Source organism: Ptiloglossa arizonensis, chromosome 7 (genome assembly GCF_051014685.1).
Source record: "Ptiloglossa arizonensis isolate GNS036 chromosome 7, iyPtiAriz1_principal, whole genome shotgun sequence".
Lineage (NCBI taxonomy): Eukaryota > Metazoa > Arthropoda > Insecta > Hymenoptera > Colletidae > Ptiloglossa > Ptiloglossa arizonensis.
Genome location: NC_135054.1, coordinates 13,465,391 through 13,491,775, shown reverse-complemented (window position 1 = coordinate 13,491,775; position 26,385 = coordinate 13,465,391). Strand labels below are relative to the sequence as shown.

Sequence of the window (26,385 nt, the reverse complement as noted above, 5' to 3'; positions counted from 1 at the left end):
AGTCATAATTTTGTAATATAATAGGAACACAGGGACGTGTGCATCGAGCGTGCGAAGATTGAACCGATAGCTCGTTCAACATCTAAGTCGTCTATTTCTGAAGGAGTATACACTGTTGCTATTTGTGGCTTTGTAAATTACAAATTTATAAATTATTCATAGCGTTGGTTCATAATTTCGAAACGTGTGTTTGGATCGAACGTAATTGAAATATAGTACCTTGGTGCGAATCTCCTCGTGATTAGTAACAAAAATAAATTCGATCAATCTCTTTCGTGCAAGTACGACTTCCTGTATACGATTAAAAAATGTTGAACGTCGAGGATATCTTTGTCGAATAATTATTTTTAAAAATCGATACGATTTTCGAAAGCTTGTAACCGGTTGCACACGGTGGAGTAGCCACCTCTCGAATTATTCGTGACAGCATCGGTGATGCTGTCATGACCTTGCGTGGCTGCTATCCCGCGATGACGTCATCGCGCGCGATTAATGTTTCCGCCAAAATCGTCGACCCAGACTTCATTGGCCTCGTTGAGCACATAAGCGGCCATCGATCTTTTAATTATCGCGATTACCAGCATCGTGGTGTCGGGTACTCTTAAATTATTCGTAATTGATATTTATCAAGAAATATTTCGTCACGATTCAAAGTTCTCGATAGTGAAGGGCGTCAATAGGGCGAAAACAATTTTTAATACGGAAAAATGTAACTTAAACGTCTCTTAACATCGACGTTATCGATACACATGTATAGTGATTTATTTAAAATCGACGAGTCCAAAAAATCGAAACTTAAATCTCTCTTCGAATTGATACATCGATCATTGGGGTATAACGAGTGTAAAAGTATATAGGATTAATTTAAATGTCTCTCTCTATTAATACTATCATTATATATAGAATGGTTTATTTAAAGTTTGCAAGTTTGAACAATCCAAATTTGAACATCTTTCCATTGATGCTTTAATCGTTGGAGTTTAACAATTGCAGGAATGTGCGAATGTAATTAACTTAAATATCCCTTTCTATTAATACTATCACTGTATATAGAGGTTTATTTAAAGTCCACAAGTGCAAAGAGTCCAAATTTAAATATCTTCTCCCATTAATCGTTGGAGTTTAACAATTGTAAAAGTATATTTACTTTGTATCATTTTTAACTTATCTCTTTCTATCAATATATTGATCATCGAAGTTCAACAATTGTAGGAATGTATTTTTCTTGTATCGTTTTAAACGATATTAAATTTATTAGGTTATCTTGGACCTGAATTTTGAATTTCAAAGTCTTCGAAATACCAATGTTTGTTTTTATGGTACTATATTTATTGCAATATGTAAATTACCAAAAGAATCGTCAATAAATATTTAAAATTAAAGTTTCTAGTGACGCAATACAGTATATAGTCAGAACATTGATAGACATATGACCAACAACAGTTTGAAATTTATTTATTTATTTCGAAGAAACTAATCTCATTTATTACATTTTTTTAAAGACTTCTGGACAAATGTAAACGATGTAAAATATTTCGAGAAAGATAATTGAGTAGTTCCATAAGTGTATACATATTCATAATGCACATGTGCAAGTGCATATATTGTATACTATTAAATTATGTACGCATGTACGTTGTCTGGATTGCACCGAGAGGTAATCGTACGAAAATTTCGATCGACTATGTACATCCTCGATCATTATCACAGTTTAGCACGAAGGAACATACCAATTCACCATAAAAGTTCACGATTAAAATCAACTAACACCGAGACAAGTTTCGGTGAAAGAACTCTCCAGCACTCCGTGCAGGAACAATATAGAACTCGCGAATACTCTATGAAAGAAGAATATAGAACTCGTTAGCGCTTGATAAAAGAACAATCAGGAAGTTACAGTCGACGAAAAAACGCTATGCAAGTTACTGGTAGTCGGTGAAAGAACGATTTAAAATTCTCCAGCTGCTTTATTTCACCGATGCAATTTCGTTTTGTCTCGTTTACCTTATCATTAACTCATTCGTGGATAATAAAGTTCAGAAAAATGCACAGATGCTTGTGTAAATACAAATTCGATCGAAAAGCAGTCTTCGTTCGCTTCTCGAGGTGTAAAAATTGAAATGTGGAAAATTCAAACATGGATAATTCTCAAAAAATTATCAAACAACGTGAAAAAGTTATTTACCAATAATCGTGGTTATTTGGAAATTGAGAAACGATATCTAGTTAATGTTTTAAGCGTTCGTGCAAATTTTATTCACTTTCTAACATTCTCCTTTGTTGGTACCGTTCTCGATGGTACTCTGTCCCAAACATGGCGCGTTTCCATGAATCCAAAGCCGCCGGTACGAACTACAACAAACTATCGATAGAATTCTTCTGCAAACTTTGTCACTGTTAATTATTTTTGACTATATCGACTTCTATCTTCAATTTGTTCTGTACACTTATTCCTTCCTCTCTTTCTTCAGTGACATTATCACTATTAATTATTACATTTGACTACATCGACTTCTACTTTCATTTCTTCTGTACACTTACTCCTTCCTCTCTTCAGTAACATCATTGTTAATTATTATATTTGATTACATCGACTTCTACCTTCATTCCTTCTGTACACTTACTCCTTCCCCTCTTCACTAACATTATCATTGTTAATTATGTTAATTATTACATTTGACTACATCAACTTCCACCTTCATTTCTTCTGTACACTTATTCCTTCCTCTCTTCAGGATAAATACAATTTATCATATGATAACAATTATCATTGTTAATTATTACATTTGACTACATCGACTTCTACCTTCATTCCTTCTGTACACTTACTCCTTCCCCTCTTTCTTTCGCAACACTCCCATCGTGTGATAAACAATCGTGTATCCTCCTCCCTCGGGTTCGTCCTCGGCGTGGCGCGTTTCCATGAATCCAAAGTCGCCGGTACGAGCTGCCGGGGAACGTTATCGACAGAAATTCGTTCGAGCGATCGTGTTCGCCGAAGTCTCGACAGTTCGGGCCGGGGCGGCGATTCGAAAGATATTTCGAGCCAGCTTTTATATACCCATACATACTCCCGATCCGTGCGTCGCGAGTCTGACGTCGATAGCAGCGTCTGCACCGCCGTAATCCCACGTCATTACTAGCGGCTCGGGACTTATTTATATTCGCCAACGAAGTTACGCGCTAGGCCACCACTATTTAGACCTGTTGCAGCCGGAATTGGAATTCCCGTTGCGGAGCCGGGGCGACTGTTTCGGTGGCCGGTTCGCGACGATCACGTCGTTTCCGTTGTGAATTACAATGTCGAATCTGGCCGTGTTCTGAAACGCTTAGGCCGGTTCACAAATATTTTCAACGGTGTAACGTCTAACTCGACGCTGTACCGTTGCGTTTTCCGCGTTGGAAACAATTCTCGTGGAAATTAATGCGCGCGCACTAACGCTGAAGAGATGATCGTTTTATCTCGCGGAACGTGTATGCCGGTTTAGTTGGAAAAGTGCGGTGAGTTATGTTATTGATCGTAGCGACGAAAACGCTAGATCAGTGCGATGCGCTGCATTCACGTGACGCCTTTTTGGTGTCCAGAGAACACACACAAAGACCCTCGTGAATATACCCGGTGTCAGCCAGGAGCGTGTTATGTCACGAATGGCCGTGGAAAAGAATTTCGAGATTTGCTCGAGAGGGTGATCAGAGGTGTGAGAATTTCAAACGGAGACGCTGTTGTGTTTTATTTGTTTAACTTCTTCGGTATTAATTTCTTATCGGTATTGATTGAGACGAAGAGGGAAAGGTGTACAGTTGTCGTTATCGTGTCGTATATTGTGTCACGAATCACAGTGAAAAAAAATGTACTAACTTTACTCAAGACTGTGGTTGTGGATAAAAATGCTACTAGAAAAATATTCTGGCATAAAAAATTCTACCATAAAAGATCCTACCGTGGAAAATTTCCAACGTAAAAAGATTCTACCGTAAAAGAGGTACTTTCGTGTTCTAGAAATTGGAATTCTGATTTACATTTTATTTATTCAACGACTTTATCGCGCAGAGATTAGAGTATTATATCCTATGGTAAATTCAACGTTCATTTAGGCGAGACGAAAGAGAGTAAAGTTAACGCCAGCGTGTCTTGTACTGTGTCACGAGTTGCACGAGAAAGCATTTGGAACTTTTTTTTAAAGAATTTGAAATTGCGTAAAAAAATTCTACCGCGAAAGTATTCCAGTGTAAAAGAAATTCTATTATAAAAAGTCTTAGCATAGAAGATATTCTAACGTGAAACAGAGATATTTAGAAATTGGAATTTTTGTTTGTTTAACGTGTTTATTGCACCGAGTTTACGGCAGTAGACGAATAAAATAAACATTTATTTATACAGGGTTGAGTTAAGAAAATGATTCGAAGTGTATTGTAAAAATTTACAAATTATGTTGCTGTCGTTGCAATATCGGAATCAGGATACTCACGTGTACAATTAGCGTTTTAAAAATTAGAATTCTGATTTCTGTTTTTAAGTAATGGATTTATCCATTCAAGAGTTTCAAAACATCAATTATTCCAATTTGTATCTGTTTCTTCTACTTTGTAAATAAAATCGACAAATGTAACTAACGAAGGTGTTTCATCAAAGTGCAATTTTCTACCTAGATTTATGTGTTTTCCACGATTCGCGAGGTTGTTTGTTAGTAGCCTCCATGAACGTCATCCATAAGATACGTGGGAGTACCTGAAGATAACCTGTTAGGCGGAGGCTGTTACCTCGCTCTTATTAAATGGAATAATTTTAACCGATTAAGTACAACGAGTCTAATAAAATTGATCAACCTTTGTTAATTGACCCATCCACGTATTCCTCCTCGACGCCCATTATATCTTGGAAACAATTGCACTCTAGCTATGAACCGAGCGAGCTGCACTCGAGCCTTTACATAAGTCACTCTCTTAACAAAGCTGACCAAACCAGCTTTGGTTATTTAGTATTCAAAGTTCCTTCTCGGAGAATATATTCTCCATTAATCTAACCATTACAATCGTCTTATATCCCCATGATCCTTCAAGTATCATGATCAGCAACCAAAAGCATACTACACTCACCCTTAGCATTAACCAAAGAAATAAACCCAGAAGAAAATAAAGAATAACGTCACTAAAATTATTACAAGTCACCAAAGTAACCACACCAGTCTTAATTAAATTTTTTTCTTGGAGAATATAGTCTACATTAATCTAATTATTACAATCGTCTCGTATCCCCATGATCCTTCAAGTATCATGATCAGCAACCAAAAGCATACTACATTCACCCTTAGTATTAACCAAAGAAATAAACCCAGAATCAAATAAAGAATAACCCCACTAAAGTCACTACTATATGTCACCAAAGTAACCACACAAGTCTTAAAAAAATTTTCTTCTTGGAGAATATATTCTCCATTAATTTAACTTTTACAATCGTCTCGTATCCCCATGATTCTTCAAGTATCACGATCAGTACTCAAAGTACACTATACTATTCCCACTTTTCTCACCGAATCACCGTAATCGTTAACCGAAGAAATGAATCAAAAGGAGACAAAGAATAAGGTCTCCCGATGTATCCCCACGCAGTCCACGAGGAAACGCAATCTTCAATGTATCGCAGGTGAGGTAACGATAACTATAATAACTTTACGTCGATTCTATTTCCTGCATCGGGGCTTACCCATCGTCGTGGTCCCTACCGTCGTTATTATAAGTATTGGAACGTTTCCTAAAATTTCTCGAACACCCGGAATAGAGTGTCCGGTGAAAAGTTGGAATACAACTGGTCGAATCCTTCCCTTCCCGTTGGTTGACTGACCCATTGTCTGCCCGCAATAACCGTTCGGTTGGTATAAATACGAATTTCCTGACAAATATTTATCATCGGGGTATCTCTAGTACGTTTCGGACTACAATGTGGCACGAATGGCAGTTTACACCCGGAAGCAGGCGGCAATCGCAAATATTGATGTTGGCCGCGACAGCCTGGAATTTTCTAACCGCGTTCCCGTTCCCCGGCATCGCTTTACTAATAATCAGAGCGAAACATTTTTAGAATACTCGGTCTACGGGCGCTCGTGGTCGCGTACGTGTTTGTGCACGATGGCTATGAATAATTGCTGGTAACGTTCGTTCACCGTATCCCACCGATATCGTTTCGATAACCGTAAACAACCAACGGTGGAGGGATCGGGGATCTTCAATTTATCACGGCTGGTACACGTTGAGAAACAGAAGACTCTCGACGGTGCTCCCGTTTTGTGTTCCATTGATCGTCGGAGCGAATTGCAACGCTCGAAACGCGCCGGTCGCGATAACGGGACGGAAATGAGGGTGGATCGAGCAAATGGGGTGGCCTTTATTCGCGGAGCGAGCAATCGTGAATGAAACGCGCCGCCTGACAAGCCAAGTAACGTCGGTGCACGTCGTCGTTACGTGTACACGAGGCGGGATGAAACGCGTGGGCGTTTCGGTATTGCTAAACAAAAATATCGGTAGATAGCTGACGCGTATTTTACGTTGACCACCAAAGCGCGAGAGGATTTATCGGGATATTACCTGTCTTAGATTTCACTACCGAGCGCGTTCGAAACACGCGTAACGGTCTTGTTACGTGGCGCGTGTGCAACGGTTGCAATGGGAATTGCATCGCTCGGAGCTGTGCATACGAATGCACGATTAGCCGTGGGAGCGATGGTGCGTTGTTGGGTATCGAAAATTTCGACTCGTATCGAACGAAATGTCATTTATTACGGCGGGGAATTTTTTTTGATTTGTTTAAGGAACGATTTTTGTCACCGTTAGTGTAATATAGTCAATGTTTGTTGGGATAATAGACAGTTTTTGTTATCTTCTTTTGTAATTATTATACCAAATGGAAATTTTATATTTCTTAAGATGCAATTTCTATGGACAATACTGTATCAATCGTGGACGATAGTTGGGGTAGTAGAAAGTTTAATGGAAAGAATAATTTATTTTAGTCACAGACGGTATAGATGTTCTAGATTTTTTATCACGGTTTCGGAGTCGAAGTTTATACAAAAGACACGTGGATACGCGAGACGTATCGGTTGTATATGCAGAATGTTTCGAAAATAGGGTTATGAAATTTACAAACGCATTCTCGAATCTATAGAAACGAATCTTGATAATCACGAGTTCGTAAACTTTGTATTTCCAAGATACATCCGATGTAAGTTTCAGTGTGTTTGCACGCCGGCGTATGAAAATATACATACGCTTCTATCATGGCCGTCTCGATCGCCTGATTTAAATCCGCTCGATTTATTTTAATGATGTCACTTGAAACCGATAGTGTATTCTAGGCCGAGGAATGTCGATGAATTAAGACTACGTATTCAATTTGCGTGTAACGCGATTAGAGACTCGATGGGTATTTTCAAACACGTAAAACGATCGTCGACGCAATGTATATCTGTGTGCTTGGCAATGGAGGCCATTTTGAACACCTCTTGCGGCTACTTGTGCAATTATGGTAAGCTATCTTCGTACCGAAATCTAAACTGGACAAATATCGGTATTACCTCGTTAAATGATCAATGTTGGAACTCGTTTCTCGATCACTTAACGAGGCGGTGTCTTCGAAACAAGAAAAAGTAAACTCGTGTCTTCCACGAAGACTTTTTCCTTGGATTCGATGTGTACGTAACTCTTGCAAATTTTGCGACGTTATTTTAACCCCTTTAAATTAAAATCCAGCTTTGGTTAGACTGGAAGAGATCGTTATGTAATTTCATAACTATACGTACTTACGTAAGCCCCGCGTGCAAATGTATATTATACATTATAATATTATTAACCTTAACACTGTATTTCATAATGTACCCGATTGGAAACCTAATAAAAATAAAAAAAACCCCTTTAAGCTAAGCTACTTATTCTTTAATCCGAGTATATATTAATTCATGGACGTAAGAATATTCAAGGAATCTATGGTTAAAAAAAAAAATGAAAAAATGAGTAATCTTTCATACGTAAATACGTAAATTATTATTATTAATATCAATGTAAACAATAACAGTGTTGTTTCGAGTAAACTGACATTTCGGTTATTTTCACTATGGAGTATAAACGGGCGAAATGTTATTTTAAATAAAATTTACCCAAGCCTGATATACGTTTGCGTCAGATCTGAAAGGATTTAAGATATTCTGTACTCCATTCGTTCCAATTTGCGTGTAACGCATCATTAAAACACACCAAGGTATTCTGTTACAAGTACCTGTCCTGACGTTAATTTATCATCAGAAGACTGACGTATCGCGACAAATAGTACAGCATCCAATCGCGAGTTAAGTGTGGCGCCAGCATCTCCGTAATTGTTTCACAAAATTTGCCCGATGTTAGTAACGTTTTCAGAATTTTTTACAAAAATCATTCAAGAGACCAGTGCCTCTATATTCTTTTCTCGACAATTTTCAAGGTACCAATGATTCTCTAACTTTTTTTTCAACAGTTTGCAAGACTTGTGTCTCGTTAAAATATTCCAAAACTTTTTCCTACAACCAGTGTCCTCCAAAATTTCCCTACTTCCAACGTTCTTCCTTAAAAATGATCCAAAGCACCAGTGTTTGTTTAAAATGTTTCAAAAATTTTTCTCAACACTAACATCCCTCTAGTTACTAAAAATTGGTAATATCAATGAATCCCTGTTCTTCTTCAAACATTATCCAAAGCACCAGTGTCTCTTAAAAATTGTTCAAAAAATTTTCCCAACACCAACGACCCTCTAGTTACCAAAAAATGGTAACACCAGTGAATCTCTGTTCTTCTTCAAACATTATCCAAAGCACCAGTGTCTTTTAAAAATTGTTCAAAAATTGTTCTCAACACCAACATCCCCCTAGTTACCAAAAAAAAAATCTCCACCTCCAGTGAATCCCTATTCTTCTTTAAAAAATTATCCAAAGCACCAGTGTCTCTCAAAACTGTTTCAAAAATTTTTCTCAACACCAACATCCCCCTAGTTACCAAAATAAAATCTCCACCTCCAGTGAATCCCTATTCTTCTTTAAAAAATTATCCAAAGCACCAGTGTCTCTCAAAACTGTTTCAAAAATTTTTCTCAACACCAACATCCCCCTAGTTACCAAAAGAAAATTTCCACCTCCAGTGAATCCCTATTCTTCTTTAAAAAATGATCCAAAGCACCAGTGTCTGTCAAAACTGTTTCAAAAATGTTTCTCAAAACCAACATCCCCTACTTACCAAAAGAACACCTCCATTGACTCCCTGTTCAACTTCCATAATTACCCAAAGCACCAATATCTCTAAAAAATATCCCAAAAAGTGTTTCCAGCCACGAGCATCCCCTTCACCCTAAAAAGAAAAATTGCCCGGGTCGGAGCGAGCGCCCGAAATATTTCGTGAGAAATTTTTCTTGGCGTTGGTCGCGTTAATCGAGTCGAGGGAAACAAGCGGGTGCAGTGTATGGGCGCGTCCACGACAAATTCGGCGACTCGCTTCGTTGATCGAGAACCGAGATCGTGCGGAATTGCGGTAGCCGGGATCCAGGGGCAATTTGGTCGAGAGAGAGAGCTCGCGACGACGGAACCAGCGCAGCGGGCGCACGGCTTCCGTTTTGGTTTCTGGTCGATGCCTCTGGCGTCTCAATTAGCGAACGCTCCTCTCTCGTTGGGTGCTCGGTCATGCTCGACGCACCGAGGCCGATCCGCGGCCGATTCTCGAAATAGATTCTCTTCGTTGTCTGTCCTCGCTTTACCGCTGATCCTTTCCTCGATTTTATGTCCCCGCGAGACCGCCTTCCTTCGACCGTCCATGAATCTCGCCCCGGAACATCAGTTGCTTCTCGAATGATCAATTTCATGCTGCGCCAGTCGCTCGAGCTCGATTTACATGTAGACCTAACCCGACGTCCGGGCCACTTGGAAATCCGATTATCCGGCACCTGTTCTAGAAGAAGTGACACGGAGATCGTATTGTTCGACGTTATCGATGCATTTTCCCTATATTTTTAAAGAAACTCCAGTAGTCATTTTTTCGTGACACTGTAGTGGGGAACGAAATGTTTCTAGGGATATTTGTGAATTTTCCTGTACCTTTTTTTGTCAATATTTCTATTAAAGAGCATGAATTTCGAATTTGTATTTCTTGGCGAAGAATATTATTTTCGAAGGTTTATTTCGTATTATTTATTGTAGATTTTCTCTATTTTCATGGAGAAACGCAAGTAGTATTTCTTTGTGACACTATAGTGGAGAATAAAATATTTCTAGGGAAATTTGTGAATTTTCCTGTACCTTTTTTTGTCAATATTTCTATTAAGAAGCACAAATTTGGAATTTGTATTTCTTTGCGAAGAATATTATTTTCGAAGGTCTATTTCGTATTATGTATTGTAGATTTTCTCTATTTTCATGGAGAAACGCAAGTAGTATTTCTTTGTGACGCTATAGTGGAGAACGAATTATTTCTATGGAAATTTCTGAACTTTCCTCTACTCTTTCTTTTCAATATCTCTACGAAGTAGTGTAAAATATTGGCCGAGTTAGGAATTTGTATTACTTGATGAAGAATATTGTTCTTAAAGGTTTATTTCACGTTATACGAATTCTTTACACTCAATAGACACTTGGAAATCCGATTATCCGGCACCTGTTCTAGAAGAAGTGCCGCAGAGGTCGTATTGTTCGACGTTATCGATGGATTTTCTCTATTTCCTCGAAGAAACGCGAGTGGTATTTTTATGACACTATAGTGGAAAACAATTTGATTCGTAGTTGAGCATTACATGTTAATCTATTAGATAACATAGATTCTCGTGTATTTTGTTCTTTCTTTAATACTTCGATTAAGCAGAAACATCGAGTGGTTTCGAAAACTCTATATGACAAAAAATATTACTCATAAAAATACTGTTTAATTTACGTTTCATGAATTGCTCGATCTTAATTTCTATCGAAACTTGACATCTTGTAAATGACAAAAACTGCTTCAAAAATCTATATCCTCTGCTAAAAGATATTATTTATAAACATAATATTTTTAAGTATATTCAGGAGCTGGGAACTAATTCGAGCCTGGACGGTGCGATTACGCGGGCTTCGTGGAACTATAGATTATCGTGCGAGTGACTTGGTTACACAAATAATATTGTTTCTTCGCGCTTTGAATTTTCTCACTTTTTCCTCGTCTGTTTTTCCTTTGGAACAGGGTGTGGTCCGACAGAAACAAGACGTCCAATTATCCCTCATGGAATCAAACACAGAAACAAGGTGTTCCAATCGACCGTCGAATGATTCAATACCGCGCGAATACACTCGAAAGTCATTTTCCTTGAATTAATTATGCATTAATATTTTCACCAGCAATCCGTTACTCGTTACCTACCTGTAATCCGTCTCGAGACAAATTAGAAAAGTTAAAAATTGTTCCGGTTGGTCAAGAAAGAACGTTTCGTATTTTCTTAAAAAAGTAACTTTTATTTGAAAAAAGAAATATTCCCTAAATCTACACGAGTGCGATAATAAATCCACGTTGAATCGTCAAAGTTTCCCCGCTTTTACCTCGCTCTCGTCTCGAACGTTATTCTTTTTATTAAAAAAAAAAAAGAAAGGAACCGTTTAAATCACCACGAGTGCAATAACGCATTGAGTCGTCTGAACCGCGTTGAGTTGCCAAACTTTCTCCATTTTTCGCTCGCCCGTCTCTCGAACGTTGCTCCTTTTATCATTTTGTGTTCGAATAAAGGCCCTTTTTTGGCGAGGTCACAGGCACGGGGCTCACGAAACGGCCAAACGAGCTTAGCGTATACTTGCATCCCGCAGATAAGATTTACGTTTGCCTTTGAAGGTTTTCCCTTCCTCGTGACGAAACCGGGCAGACATCTTGCCGTGTCGCTTCTGCGCGGCTTGATTTACGCTCGTGGAATTCGCAATCTTTTCGCCGAATGTGGTCTTTGATATTACAACACGTCGTCCGTCGAGAATACGTTAAATCGAACTACGACCAGAACCAGTTTACACGACCCTCACCTTATTAAAAATCGGTGCGATCCCTTCTTGGAAAATGTCGATCGAAGAAGAGGAACAAGTATGTTAACTTTCGTCAAGATTGTTTAGAACGAGGACGTTCTCGATCACTTTGCATCGCGAATCTCTTTGATAACGATCACTTCTTGGTAAATGTCGATCGAAGAAGAGGAAACAGTATGTTAACTTTTGTTAAGATTATTTAGAACGAGGACGTTCTCGATCACTTTGCATCGTGAATCTCTTTAATAACGATCACTTCTTGGAAAATGTCGATCGAAGAAGAGGAAAAAGTATGTTAACTTTCGTCAAGATTGTTTAGAACGAGGGTGTTCTCGATCACTTTGCATCGAGAATCTCTTTGATAACGTTGTGAATTTTGTGTGAATCTCTTTGAATAAATATATCGAAAGGAACGCTTAAGTGTAGAGCGTATTGAAACAATTTAATTGCATTTGAATACACTTCGATGAATTTTAAGTACCGTTGAAGTTACCGTGAAATTTTAAATTTACAATCCGTTTGCAACGATGTCGCATCGAAGATTGTAATACTATCAGAAAAGAAGCGAAGCAGCCTTTGAAAAAAAAGTTTTTCCGTGTAAATTACACGGTCGGTAGTTAGGATTACATGTTTACAAGTATTTTCATTTATCTGGATTAGTCGCGGCCTCATGAAATTCAAATGTTATGAGTGTCCTCGGCTACTTCCGCCATTTACTTCCAAAGCTATCGTCCCCTTTTCACATTTTCCGGTCTCACGTATTGCGGGTAACCTAACTCCGCTGACTCGTTGGCTGAAAGTATGCTCGGAGGAAAGTAGAGTCGAGCCAAGTTGTGGATAATAATTTTCGATCACTTTCATTAATGTATATTTAGTACGGTAAGATAATTTAAAAATTTCTTAACGATACGAATTAATGTATTTTATTATATTTTAAATGTAACATTTTCATTGTATATTTCGAGTCTTCGAGTCATCCTTGATATACGATAATTTTTAAGTAAATACCATCTATGAGTATTTAAAAATCATCCATACATTTGAGCCCCCAAGAAAGCCTTTTTTTCTATTTATTCTTTCAATCTGTTATTATACTATAATACAAATACATTGTACTATAAATACATTAAGTATTAGGAGTTAAATAATCGGTTAAAATCTCTTTTAGGGTAGTCGTTCAACAATAGCTTCCTAGTTTTTGTTTCTATTAAAATAATGAAGCATACAGGACATTAGTATACAGTCTACAAATTGTGTCTTCCTAGTCTTTCACTACAATTTCTAATATACAGCAGGTTGTCCCTTGAAATAACCCTGAAGAAAAACTAGTCCTGTTATCTTTAGTACGGAAACGTACTAACAATCCCACTGTGAACCCTAACCAGTTCAATTAACTCATTAGCACTTATCTCTAATATCTAGTGCTAACAATCTCTAATACTAAGTTATCTCTAGTACTAACAATCCTACTGTGAATCTTAATAAGTTTAATTAACTCATTAGCACTTATGTCTAGTATCTAGTGCTAACAATCTCTAATACTAAGTTATCTCTAGTACTGGTAATTCTACTGTGAATTTAACAAGTTCAATTAACTCATTGGCGTTGTTATTTCTAATAGTAAAAATCACACTTTGAAACTTGATAAATCCAATTAAATCATTGGAGCTATTATTTCTACTATGGTGACGTACTAACAATCCCATTGTGAACCCTAACGAGTCCAATTAACTTATTAGCACTTATCTCTAGTATCTAGTGCTAACAATCTCTAATACTAAATTATCTCTAGTACTAATAATCCTACTGTGAATCTTAACGATCGACTCGTCGCAGAAGCTAACAATTTCTAATCGATTAAAAATAATGGTAAAGCAAACGTTGCACCTGTCGTAAACGTTCGTGTGGCGGTAGCTAGCCAACTGTGCAGGTTCACCGTGAATAAAAATAAAGACAGTTTTTGTTTGGGTCTTCGTATTTTTAATCAAAGGCGGCGGGACTGAGCGCGCACTTTCATAGGTCCACGAAACTTCCTCGATTCTGTCGAAAGTGCTTTCGCAAAATAACCTCGCGACAAAAATAACGCGTTCTCGATAAAAAGACTTGTTGTCACGTTATGTAATAACGTGCACGTGTCCCCGTGACTTCTGACAGCCGGCTCGGTTTATTTAAACGAACAATTATTGCGTGCAAGAAATTGTCTCGTCTCGGGACGTCTGTGTTTCGTTTCAGCGGCTTTAAAAGCGACTTCTTGACGATCCTGACCGCGAACAGTTGAACAAATTTCGATATTCGAGTACAGGAATGAAAAGGCAGAAAATTTGTAATTGTTGTGTACGGTTGGCCTATTATTCGAGAGTCACGCAATACAAAATTTAAATATAATATGTTTCCAAGGAATAGTACGTAGTAAAACAGTAAAGAATATTGAAGCTGAAAGAGTCTAATGAAAAACCTAATGAAAAAGAGATACTCGTAAATTTTCAAACTTTCGAAAGCGAAGAATTTACATAATTTTGTATTGGTAAACTTACTGTATCTTTTGTATCTTTTATTTTTTTTAACGAGTGAAACACGTTTAGTTTCCATATCGTAGAAACAAATTGCCATTTACTGCAACTCTATAGTTGATGTTTACATAGTAAATTTTTCCGTATCGAATGAAAAACATATTCTTTCGATTTTCTTTGCAAAATGTGACACACGTATAAGAAAACAGAAGAATACTTTTCTTTACAAAGAAACCTACATAGAAGAAAATGGTAATCTTTTTTTACAGAGTTTTAAAAATTGTCTTCGTTAAGTACGATATTATACACAGAAGAGTACACGATGCATAATAAATGCAGGTGCGGTAACGTTAACATCAGAAGCGTTTCGCACCAATAATTGTACGACGAAATTCCTGAACCATTCCAAACTGGGGAGCCCAGAATAATCCGGAGAATGCTAAGCTAATTAGAGACTAGAATTAATTACTCGCGGAATAACGATAACGAGATTGCAACCGAGGACACGCATGCGTTTTCTTTGTTCGACTAATTACCGCTACGTTCGTCAACGTTCGCTCGTTTAATACAATATTTCGCGATATTGTTCGCTTCTTGTTCGGTAATTGAGGATTTTTCTTCTTATTCTCGCCGGGATAACAAGAGTTTCTTTAACGAGAACACGCGTTAGCGCCATTCGTTTCATTATATCGGGTTTGCCTGTTCGCTGGACGTGTCGCAAATATTTTCATATTTTCGTATTCCATCCGAGCTGCCAAAACTCGTCTGTTTGCGATTTGGCAGGTACGATCTATTGTAGTTCAAAGACTCTTCGTGCGTCTGGTCGTTTCGTCTATTTATTAACGTCAGTTTGAAATCCATTATTAGGTGATCTCCACGTCGTAGCTTGGAGAACCAGGCCCCAAAGTTCAGAGTCTTTTCGTCGGGTAATTCATCAATTCTTCTTCCTGGAAGTCTCTACTTAGATCTAACCTAGACCTAACACGACCGATTCAATGTCTAACGCGCCACGCCTCGGTTCTAATTCGCATTTAACTCGGAATAGTTGTCACACTCGACTCAAACCTGGTTTAAACTTTAAACGGATCTACTCGACTCGAAATTAAACCAGACTCGAGTGAAATCCCGATCAAAGAGATCGAGAACTTCGTTTGAGATCAATTCGAATCTAACCTTGCGGACTTGATTACTGAATGCGAAATTAATTTTAATTTTGATAATATCTTTCCAAGGTTTCGTCCAGACCTAACTTTAAACTTCGTCTGGACGTTATTCGAGCCAAAATCTAACTTCTTACTTTCCATTGGAAGTACCAATAATTGCTAATTAATCTTCAAGAAGATTGTAGTGAGATTTGAAGGGGAAAAAAATTTAACTCAATCTGAACGCATAACGATTTTGTTGCACCGGTATTCTTTATAAATGTCGTGAGATATCTTCTACCCAAAATAATCTTTTTCCACGAAAAAGAAACTCTACGTATTTAATTCAGTAGTATTTTTACCAAGTTATACTTTATTACCAAGTTACCGAGTTATATCGTCCATTATTTTTAAATTATACAACATGTTTGAATTTCTAAGAGTAGTTTGTGTCTTCGAAGCGAGAATTGTCGATAAAAACGATTTGTAACTTAAAAAAAAGAAGGACAGACAAGTGTTTATACAACTGGTTTTATTATTCTGGTGTGCTAAATTCATCTTCAAAGTCATTTTCACATTTTTTAAAAAATATAATACCGAAGGTTTTAAAATCGTTGCACGTTTCTCAAAATTTTCACGTAAAACAAAGATCAAATAAACGGAACTTCCGTGGGCAGTATCGTGTAACGATCGAAACACACGACTCGAATTTAATAATACCACGACGTCGGCGCAGAACACGACTAGATTTTCAAAATGTTCATTTTTCGGTGAAAAAATTGCGAACGTCGACGATCGCGCGATTTAATAAAGCTGGTGTCGGCCCCATACTGTCCTTCTAGGGTTTATACAGCTTTTAATAAAGAATTCGAAAATTAAGCTACAACGGAAGCGGTTCGAAACTTCAAACGGTCGAGTCTTCGAAGCTTCGAGCTTCAACGACGAGAAACACTCGCGGAGTGGACTCTGTTTCGATTTTTATGAAACTTTGCAGGTTGGAATCACACGAAAAACAAAAAACAAAGGATACGTATTCTTTTAGCCGCGGTAATCCAAGTTTAAACGATGAAACTACCATCGAAAGTTTCAACTCCTCGATAAAAGTATCAGAAATGAAAAACAGTTTCTTCGAACAATTTCCATAAATCCGTATGGAAATAAACCATAAATCTTAGGCTGTTTCCAGCTTTCGAATTCTATATGATTTTTCAAAAATAAAATCAATAAGAAACTCGAAGAATTAAATCGCAAACACTGTTGTTTACCTTATACTATATGCACCATTGGTGTACAATGCACTCGTTGAATTCTGGAAACTATCTTCGAAACAGTTATATTTTGCAAACTTTCAGCCAAGTATAGTTTCTTCGCTGGAAGTTTTCTTCAAAATACATTCCTTGAATTTTAGAATCTTTTTACCAAAAATATTTTTTCTTTGCATTCTCGAAATTTCGTCCAAAATATATCCATCACATTTTGGAAACTTTGGAAACAAATTCGTCACATTCTGCAAGCTATCCCCCAAAAATGCACTCCTCGTATTTTGGAAACTTTCTCGGAAACAGATTCGTCACATTTAGCGAGCTATCCCCAAAAAATGCGTTCCCCGTATTTTGAAAACATTCTTCGAAATAAATTCGTTGTTTCGCAAACTATCCCCAAAAAGAATGCGTTCCTCGTATTTTGGAAAGTTTCTACAAAATAAATTCGTCGCGTTTCGCAAACTATCCCCAAAAGAATGCGTTCCCCGTATTTTGGAAAGTTTCTACAAAATAAATTCGTCACGTTTTACGAACTTTCTTCGAAAATTCACCGATAATCCCGCTTGTGTTTGTGCTCGGTCGGTCGTTTCCATAAAGCTTTCTCGAGGCGAGCTTTTTTGGCAGGGACGACTGGTAAAACGAAAGACGGTCTCGTTTTACAGCTGGGAGGTAAGCTCGCCTCCATCTGGCGGTTCTCTTGGAAAAGCTTTCGACTCCCTGGGGCTTTCGTGTTCGCGCGAAAGCTTTCGGCCGGTGTTGCCATCTGGCCGTGTAGCGACAAAACGTTGTTACGTTTATAAATAATCCATTTCGCGGGTGGTTACTGCCCGTTACCGCCGTTTTACATCGGAGATCCATCGACGTGATAAATCTGCCGTCAAATCGTGCCCGCGGAACCAAACCTGGCCAGACTCTGTTTGGATCTTGGATGTATTAACTTCCTCCAACGTTTTTGCGAGCAGACACATTCCTGGCCCGCCCTATCCACCGAGTTCTCGGTATTTCAATGAACTTTGTTCGTTCGTTTGTTCGCGCAAATTAACGGAACGAATTCTGTTCTCTGCCCTAACTGTCCATAAATCAACTCTCTCGCCCAGATGTAAATCACGAGACGGATACAACAATTTTCTGAAATTGTTTGATTCGCTTTAGTTTCTTATGTCTAGACACTTGTTTTCAGGTGTTATTGTAGGATTTACAACGCGTAGACGTGTATACAAAGTGTGGAGACGATATCTTGAAAAGAATTGTAAATAGAGAAAAATATTCTAAAGGATAGTTTATGGTTCAGAGTGGAATACGTTTAGATATTAATTCGATGCATTTTTCTGCATCGATGCATCCGGAGAATTCAACCGTGCCTGTTTCTCGTATTGTACTCTGTACTTTTAAACGCACTAATCGATACGCTTTTGTACTCTTTATGAGAAAGTATTAAGGAACTTATGGAATATGTTCCTTATTATTTGTTTACTATTCCTTAGTATTTGTGGATAGAAAAAATGTCACGAGAGGAATTTACTGGTTTGGAACGGAGGATATTCCGATATTGAGTTGATGCATTTTTGTGCATCGGTGCAACGAAAAGAATTGAGGTGAGCTTAATTCTTATATCGAACTTTGTACTTTCAAATGCATCGATCGATACTTTTTTCTTCTCGATATGAAAATTGTACAATATTTCGTGTTTCGAAAGTAATGAAAATTATAAAAATTTTACGTGAAACACAGAATAGAATGTCTTCGTGCGAAACTCCGTTTTAGAGAAGTGCATCGACATCACTTCCCCAAAGAATGAAATTCGCGACTCGTCAAAGCCTTAAAAAAAAAACAAAGAGAAAGAAATTGTAAATTTTTACGCTCCCCCGCTATGTAAATATCCCATAACACGCGTTTACCCTGGACTCACGTTTTACGAACCGTTCGGATGTCCGAAATTAGACTCGTATACCTTCGAAGTCACAACAAACACCGTGAATTGGCAAAGTTCGCACGTGGAGGGCGAGAATACAATTAACAGACTATTTAAACACAATATAACATTTCTGTATCGACGCCAGAATCACAAGCGAGCGTGTCCAACGCATAAATTTCCGTATGGAAATATCAGAAGTACGCGAATCACTTTTAAACAAATTGCTCACGGCGGTGTCTGGTCACGGGAAACGGAATAAACAAGACGTTGTTAATTTTCGTTTGAGTCGTTCGCGAACCGTGTTATAAATAGTCGATAAAAGCATTAACCAATGCGCGGTCCGGGATGCTTCATCGCGTGCAAAGAACGCCATCCTTCTCTCACCTGTCTTCAGAGCTTGTTCATTCGCGGCTCGAATTGTTGGATCGACTATAGAGAGTAGACGTGCAACTATAATCGTGCCAAAGAAATTTCGGGCGGTTTACGAAGCAGAGGTGACTATCTGGTCCGCTAGCTCGCTTTGGAAACTATCGTTTCCGGAATGTCGGTTTCGAGCGTTGTACAGCGCCAAGCTTTTCAAAAGAGATTAAAACCAGGCAGAATTTTCCCTTTCGCAATCTGTTTTGCGCAGCTTCCTCGCGGCGCAACAAGCGATGGAAATGAATACTTTCAAAATTAAGAACGATGGAAATAGATGGTTTTCGTAGATTAGAGAGAGAGACAGAAAAGTGTGTAACTTTGTGGGAAATATTCTGTTAAGTTTTAAAGAAAGGGTTTGGAGAAATGAAAAACAAAGAAAGTTGTAAATTAAGAACGATAGAAATAAGTGGTTTTGTAAATTAGGGCGAAGGAGAAAAATGTGTAGCTTTGTTGAAGGTATGATAAATTTTAAAGAAAGAGTTTAGAGAAATAAATATAAAGAAAGTTGTAAATTAAGAACGATAGAAATAGGTGGTTTTGTAGATTAGAGGGAAAGAGAAAAGTGTGTAGCTTTGTTGAAGGTATGTTAAATTTTAAAGAAAGAGTTTGGAGAAATGAAAAATAAAGAAAGTAAAATTAATTTCATAAATTAAAAAGAGAGAGAAAAGTGTGAATCTTTGTTGAAAATATTCTGTTAAATTTTAAATAAAAGGTTTGACGAAATGGAAAATAATCAATGTTAATGTATACTGTACATTTTCAAGAGTAGAGAGGTTATGTTGCAGTACACGATCGTACTGTGTCGAAATTGTATCGGACAGAATATCTGAAAACATTTCCATAAATCCATATCGTGCATTTTTTAAAAGAACATCGAATGAAATGAAAAAGTAGTAAAAGTATTCAGATCCATTTACACATCGATGAAAAAAAGAATCGACACTCGCGTACCAGATTCGTGTACTCTCTCTCTTTTATGAATACGAAGGTGGACATCGATGAAAATATACGAGGTGTACTGTACCATTCGCGAGAACAGGGAGGTTAGGTTACAGTGTGCCTTCCAATCGGTCTCTACGTGCCACCTGTGGTATAATTTCACAGTGTCGTATCTGTGTTCGATAAAACATTCGAAAACACTTCCATGAATCCGTACCGTGGATTTTCGAAGAATGTGGGAAATAAAAGGTGTCCAATTCGATGAAGTGAAACTAAAGAAAGTATATCCAGGATCAAAAGGCTACGAGGAGGTATAAATTGAGAAAAAGAGTTACAGGATGCGCTGGAACGGGCGAGTTGTATAATAAAGACGAAGAAACGAGAATACCGTAATGTGTTAATTCGCGAGAAGAGGAAAATGATCGCGTCAAACGGGAAGGAAACTCGACTAACGTAAGAAAACGAACCGAGTACAGCGAGAAAAGAACCAAGGGAATAGAAACGGACGAGGCGAAAATTCAACGAACCGAGAGAGCTTGGAAGCGACGAGACAGGAAATAGATGAAAGAAGAAACGGAATTTTCTGCGAAAAAGTCGGGACAAAAAAAAAGAGTATTCGAACCTTGGAAGCAGACACCGAGTGTTAGCGTTATAGAAAAATGGGATATCACGATACGAAATGAAATCATCCACTTTAGACTCTCTAGACATCGTACACCAAGTTCGATTTTAACTGAAATTGTTACGTCGACGTTTAATCGTCATTTTGCTGGGAGTAATGAGAACAGATATGGTTTATCGGCGTTGTAAAAAAATAAAATGTTACATTTCCATACAAAATGATCCAGTGTCCCAATAAACATCGTTCAATAGTTTACTTTCGACTTTCGATTTTCTCCCAGTTATTATATCGACGTTCGATGGCCATTCTCTGGAATTAATTAGACACTGGGTGTTATTATTATAAAAAAAATAAGACGCGACGATTCGAAACCATAATCGTCCAGTTTCTCGATAGATATCGGCTAGCAATTTACTTTCGACTTTCGATTTCCTCCGAGTGATTATATCCACGTTTAATCGTCATTCTCTGGAATTAATGGGAACAGTCACGCGAAATGCATCGAATTGCAGCGCGAGATAATCTACTTTGACAACGGCGGCTTATCGCGACGCTTGGCTTTCGAATAATTCTCTCAATACAAAGACTCGAGAGGAACGAATAATTTATCCCCTAAAATAGTGCCAAATTGAATTCCGAGGAAGAGGGACGCGTGCGTCGAGAGTTAAACGAGGTTGGCTCGTAGTACGAGACCCGGTATCCCGATGACATCGGTGCATTAATACCTTATTAATCGCCAGTTTGTTAACCGGACAACGCTATCGATACCAAATTTGAAAACTTACCTTGTAACCGAAGTGAACCACCGAAACGCAGAACGTCGATATTATATCGATATTTTCCGGTTACGTCAAGGAAACCATTATAGAAATAGAAGTACGAAAATATCAATGTGACGTCACGCTGGTTTACAAAAGTATCGGTAGGCCATTATCATCGGTATTATTATCGTTAAATATTCTCTTGTTCAACGTCTCTTCTGTTCCGCTTTTCGCGTATTGTTGTAAATTTTGTATGGTTTCTATTCTTCAGAGTATGCATCTAAAAGATTGTATATATATTTTGTATGATTTATACAAAATTGCATAACGATAATACAGGGTGAATGAAAATTGGAAAAATATTGGCATTAATTTAAATTTTGTAAATTTGTACGCAGATATCAACTCTTTTCTATAATTTACCGATTTATAGTTAAGAATTGGTAATGACAATTTGATAGTAAATATTCTCAAATATTAATGTTGTGCATCTGTTTGATGTTTCAATAATTCTATATGTATATAGTTTTGTGTGACAATTCATCATTATGATTTACTTATGTACACAATTGAATTTATTGCATGCTCTTTATTAATTTTCAACAATATTTTTACTTTATGTACATAAAAGTACTTTGGGTTTATAAATACCAGTCACGTGATGCCTGTAAGAGTAGTTAAATAATTTTACGTTCTTGTATATTTTGTTTCTTCTAGAAGGAAAACGTAGCGTATTAAATTTCTAATTTTTCCAGCACGTTGGGAAGTTTGATATCTTTGTAAATTAATCCTTAAATACTCGTAAGGGTAAATCTTTCAGAAATTTTATACCATTGATATTTTCCTTTTAATGGGGACACCGGTTAGTAAATTAAAACAATAAATTCCCACAATTCTTTGCCTCTTTTATCCTTAGAGTTCTCTATTGTCTATAAAAATCGATTTCGATGAAATCTACGTAGAAATTGGTACCGTTTCTTAAAAGATTCTAATAAATCACAAATCAGAGTGTTAAAATCTCGAATAGACAATCGACTCACGAACAATTTTCATAATTTTGAATTATACGTGGTTTTGCAACAACCTTTCTGTCTTCACCGGAAGTGGATAGTCTATTTTACGAGATGCAATGGCTTCTGCACGAAAGTTGCCAAGCATCGGTCTATTAATTACAAAATGAACTTTGGATGTGACAAGGGTTACTACATTTTCACTGTTCAATGCGATAGATTTCATCTATGACAATATTTTTTTTCACACAACTATTTATGATTGCACATTCATTCGCACGTGCCCTTTTCTATTATTTGAACGTTTCTTTATCTTATATTTTCATTTCCATTCCGTACAAAGAACATTACACGAACTCTCAATCGTTATCACACGAGAATAAAGTTGATCGAGCTTAATAAATAAAGCAAAATAAAGAAAACTCAAAGACACTTATTAAAATGAATTTTGTAACAAATTCAAATTGAATTTTATCCTTTCACCTAGAAATAATTGTCATCTCTAATAAAGTTGATCAAAATGATTATTCAACGAATAAAAGACACTTGAGAACGCAGAGAATATTTCTTAACAACGACGTGGATATAAATGCTGACAAATTCGAAGCAAGCTTAAATTTCGAGTTCGAGTAACAACTTGGTAACGAATCGTTTTGAGAACACTAATACAGATTTGCATCGATCATCTATTCTATCCGATCGAGGTAAATTATTGCAAGCCTTTTACGTTAATAAAGTGTCGGACGTTAACTGGGTTAATCTACTTAAAGCTCTGCGAAAGCACTTGAAGTAAATGCTCGTGTTAGAAGTCAAACACGAAACTTGCGTAAGAGAAATAATAACTTGCGTCAGGTTACCGTACCAAATTGGTATACCGATACAGGCGAATCGAAGTCGATCGGATCTTTGGAGAACAGTCAAGTCGAATGGTTATCAGATGTAACGTAAATAAACGTGGCTCCGTTAAATCATCTCTCGCAACTTCCTGACAATCGAATTAATTGAAATCTGTGTAATGTCGCGAGTTAACGAATTTCTGCCCGGGCCAAAAATTTATTTACCGCGAGTATTAGAAGCGATTAGTTCACGCTTCCGCGTAGTTAAAAATTATATACATTCGAGGGATTAATAAATTAAAATTTCTAGACGGTACGGCCAGGAATCTAGAACGTATCGTTGATTAATTTTATTATTTAGAGCACGGTCGATCGGATCGTGTTCGACGATCGTGGATACGAGATTATTTACGTTGGTAATTGTTAACGTGTCACTGTTCTTAGTTATTGGTGTTAGTTATTCGTGTTACCCCGATAGACGATACGTTCTACCAGGGTGGACCGAATATATCGGAGAACATAAGTTCTCAGACATTTAAATATTCGCGTTTTCATAAATATAATTTCGTGTTATTAAAGAGCGAATAGAAATAGAATTTGTGGCTGGATCACGAATGTCAGGATCTCAACCCTCTCTATTTGCGTCGATTTTCTGTTTTCTCTTCTACACGACAACGGTCCTATCGGTGTTTTTAATATAATACGTTTTTATTTTCGAGCCGACCGAAAATAAGAGGTACCAACGAGTAATCTTTTGTTACGGGAATCGACGATATTTCATGGTGGAAACGAGAATATAGATCTCCTCCTTTATTTAAAATGGTCGCACGTGAATCGTACACGAACACGTCTACCTTTATTTTTACAATTTCACTTCGATTATGTTGTTTAGAATGTAATTTATCGTTCTCTGGAACGAAGTAAAGAAGAAATTTAATATATGCAGTGAGCCTAACGCGTTCGAAAAATGGGAGAAGATTAGCGATTTTTATTAACCGCGATGCGTTTATAATATATATTTTTTCAGACACATTGAAGATAGTTGTAAAAGAATCTTCGTAAAAAAATACGATTATCAATGTTTTACGATATTTACGATTATTACGATACACTACTAGAGTTACTATTATATAAATTGTTGTCGAATATTTTTAACACTTAAATTTTCATCTATTAATTCGTATTTACGTCAACCATCGATTGAATTCAATTATGAAAATTACATACAATCGTAAACAATTTTTATATTGCAAAAATCATAAATGTCTTCAATCATTCCTGAAACATTCGACAACTCAATGAAGTATATAAAAACTTTCGTGTAAAAATATCCCAGATATTTACTTCAAACAATTAAAAAAAAAATATCAATCATCCCTTCCAGGTAAAACTCATCATGATCAATTAAAATTAATCAGAGAACATAATATTGGACAAGTAATCGCTCAATGTCACGATCCGTAATAAATAGCCTGAGAAATGGTTTAAATCGTCGATAAAAAACGCACGGTAATTCTCAACGAAAAATAACAGTTACCCATTCGAATGAACATAAAATTTCATCCATCGAAATTAATCAGAGAACACAATTTTGGCAATAACCGATCGTACGACGCACAGAATCATAGCGAGTGGTGCGACAAATGTGTTAAAACGACGACAAAAAAAAAATAGAAAAAAAGAAAGAACAATAATAGTTAACGATCGAAAAATCTCGTGCAACGACCCTGTTTTCACCGGTCACGGTCCGTGACGATCTCGCGTGTTCGATCGTCGATTTTTCCCTCGCAAAGGGAATTATTTGTTCTCTTTCAACATCGCAAGTGCACGAAATAGGGATAAATTCATCGCGGGCGGCGAGCGATCGTAAAACCGGAGATGTCTTACGAGTTCATTCACGCAGTCGGCGCTGTCAACGAGCCAGTTCCACAGGAACTCGATTTACGGGATGCACACCGTCGATATTTGATTTATTTCACGTGCCACGTGGCCGATACGGAGACCACGCTGGCCATTATTCGTCGTTCGATGCACGTCACGCTTTCCTTCGCGTTGCGTTGTTTCGCTTTTGCCAGGTTTTGTCCGATAGCTGCACCCTACCACTCCTGTAATCAAGGCCCTTTGTTTCCTTTAAGCTCGGACTGTGTTGAAAATTTGACGAGTTACGCTCGTCGGGGAGAGCCATCGACGCATCCCCGCGCGATAAATTTCGATCGAAATTTATCTCGAGACCGGTGGAAAATAGGATTCTACCGGGATGGAACGAAAATTGGAACTGGCCCCCCACCTCCTACCCTCCCCACGCGCCGTCGTGAACAATTTGCGTGACAAAATTTTTGAAAGCAGACGCCACCGTTTCCAACGAACGACTGAGAACGATTGATTGGTAACCGCGTTAACCTTTTTTGTTCGATGTCATTCGTGTGTAATGGTTATTCGTACGCGAACAATAACGGGGACAATGGTCATTTCGAGGACACTGGATAGATATTTTTTTTTTTTTTTAATAATTCTCTTTAGTCGTAGCTGTTTGCAGTGACAGTTTCACATAGGTGTAGCGTGGTTAACCGTAGCTAGATTGGGAAATTTTCAATTGTATTTTTAAAGTGATCAAAATTGAGTAACTATTGCGAGGTGACGTCCCAGCGGGGATTATTATAAAATAGATGAATTTACCGTACGTCCACTGGACGAATTGTTGGCCAATCATTTTGACCAAAATTGACCAAAGTTGACCAATAAAATTGATAATGAAAGAAGTAATTTTCCAGGACTGGAGCTTTGATACGGATGAAAGAGAAATATTTGTTATTTTATATAGTATGGAATAGTATGCAATATTTGCATAGAAAGTTTCTTCGCTGTTTCTGCGATAAATATCGAGACAGCACAGAGGGATGAAACTTTGGAGGGTAGTTTCTTCCCCT

General features: G+C 37.4%; 2 protein-coding genes across 7 annotated transcripts in view; one reads left to right on the top strand and one right to left on the bottom strand.

Annotated features, from left to right (window-relative positions):
- Positions 1-26,385, top strand: part of Tmod (tropomodulin) — a 124,899-nt gene that overhangs the window by 18,087 nt on the left and 80,427 nt on the right. The window lies entirely within an intron of this gene.
- LOC143149402 (uncharacterized) lies at positions 1,497-3,069 on the bottom strand. The gene is made up of 2 exons (XM_076316741.1): positions 2,830-3,069; positions 1,497-2,729 (listed from the first exon to the last, which is right to left on the bottom strand). Exons 1-2 carry the CDS (start codon positions 3,067-3,069, stop codon positions 2,664-2,666), a joined length of 306 nt encoding a protein of 101 aa, XP_076172856.1. The 3' UTR covers positions 1,497-2,663.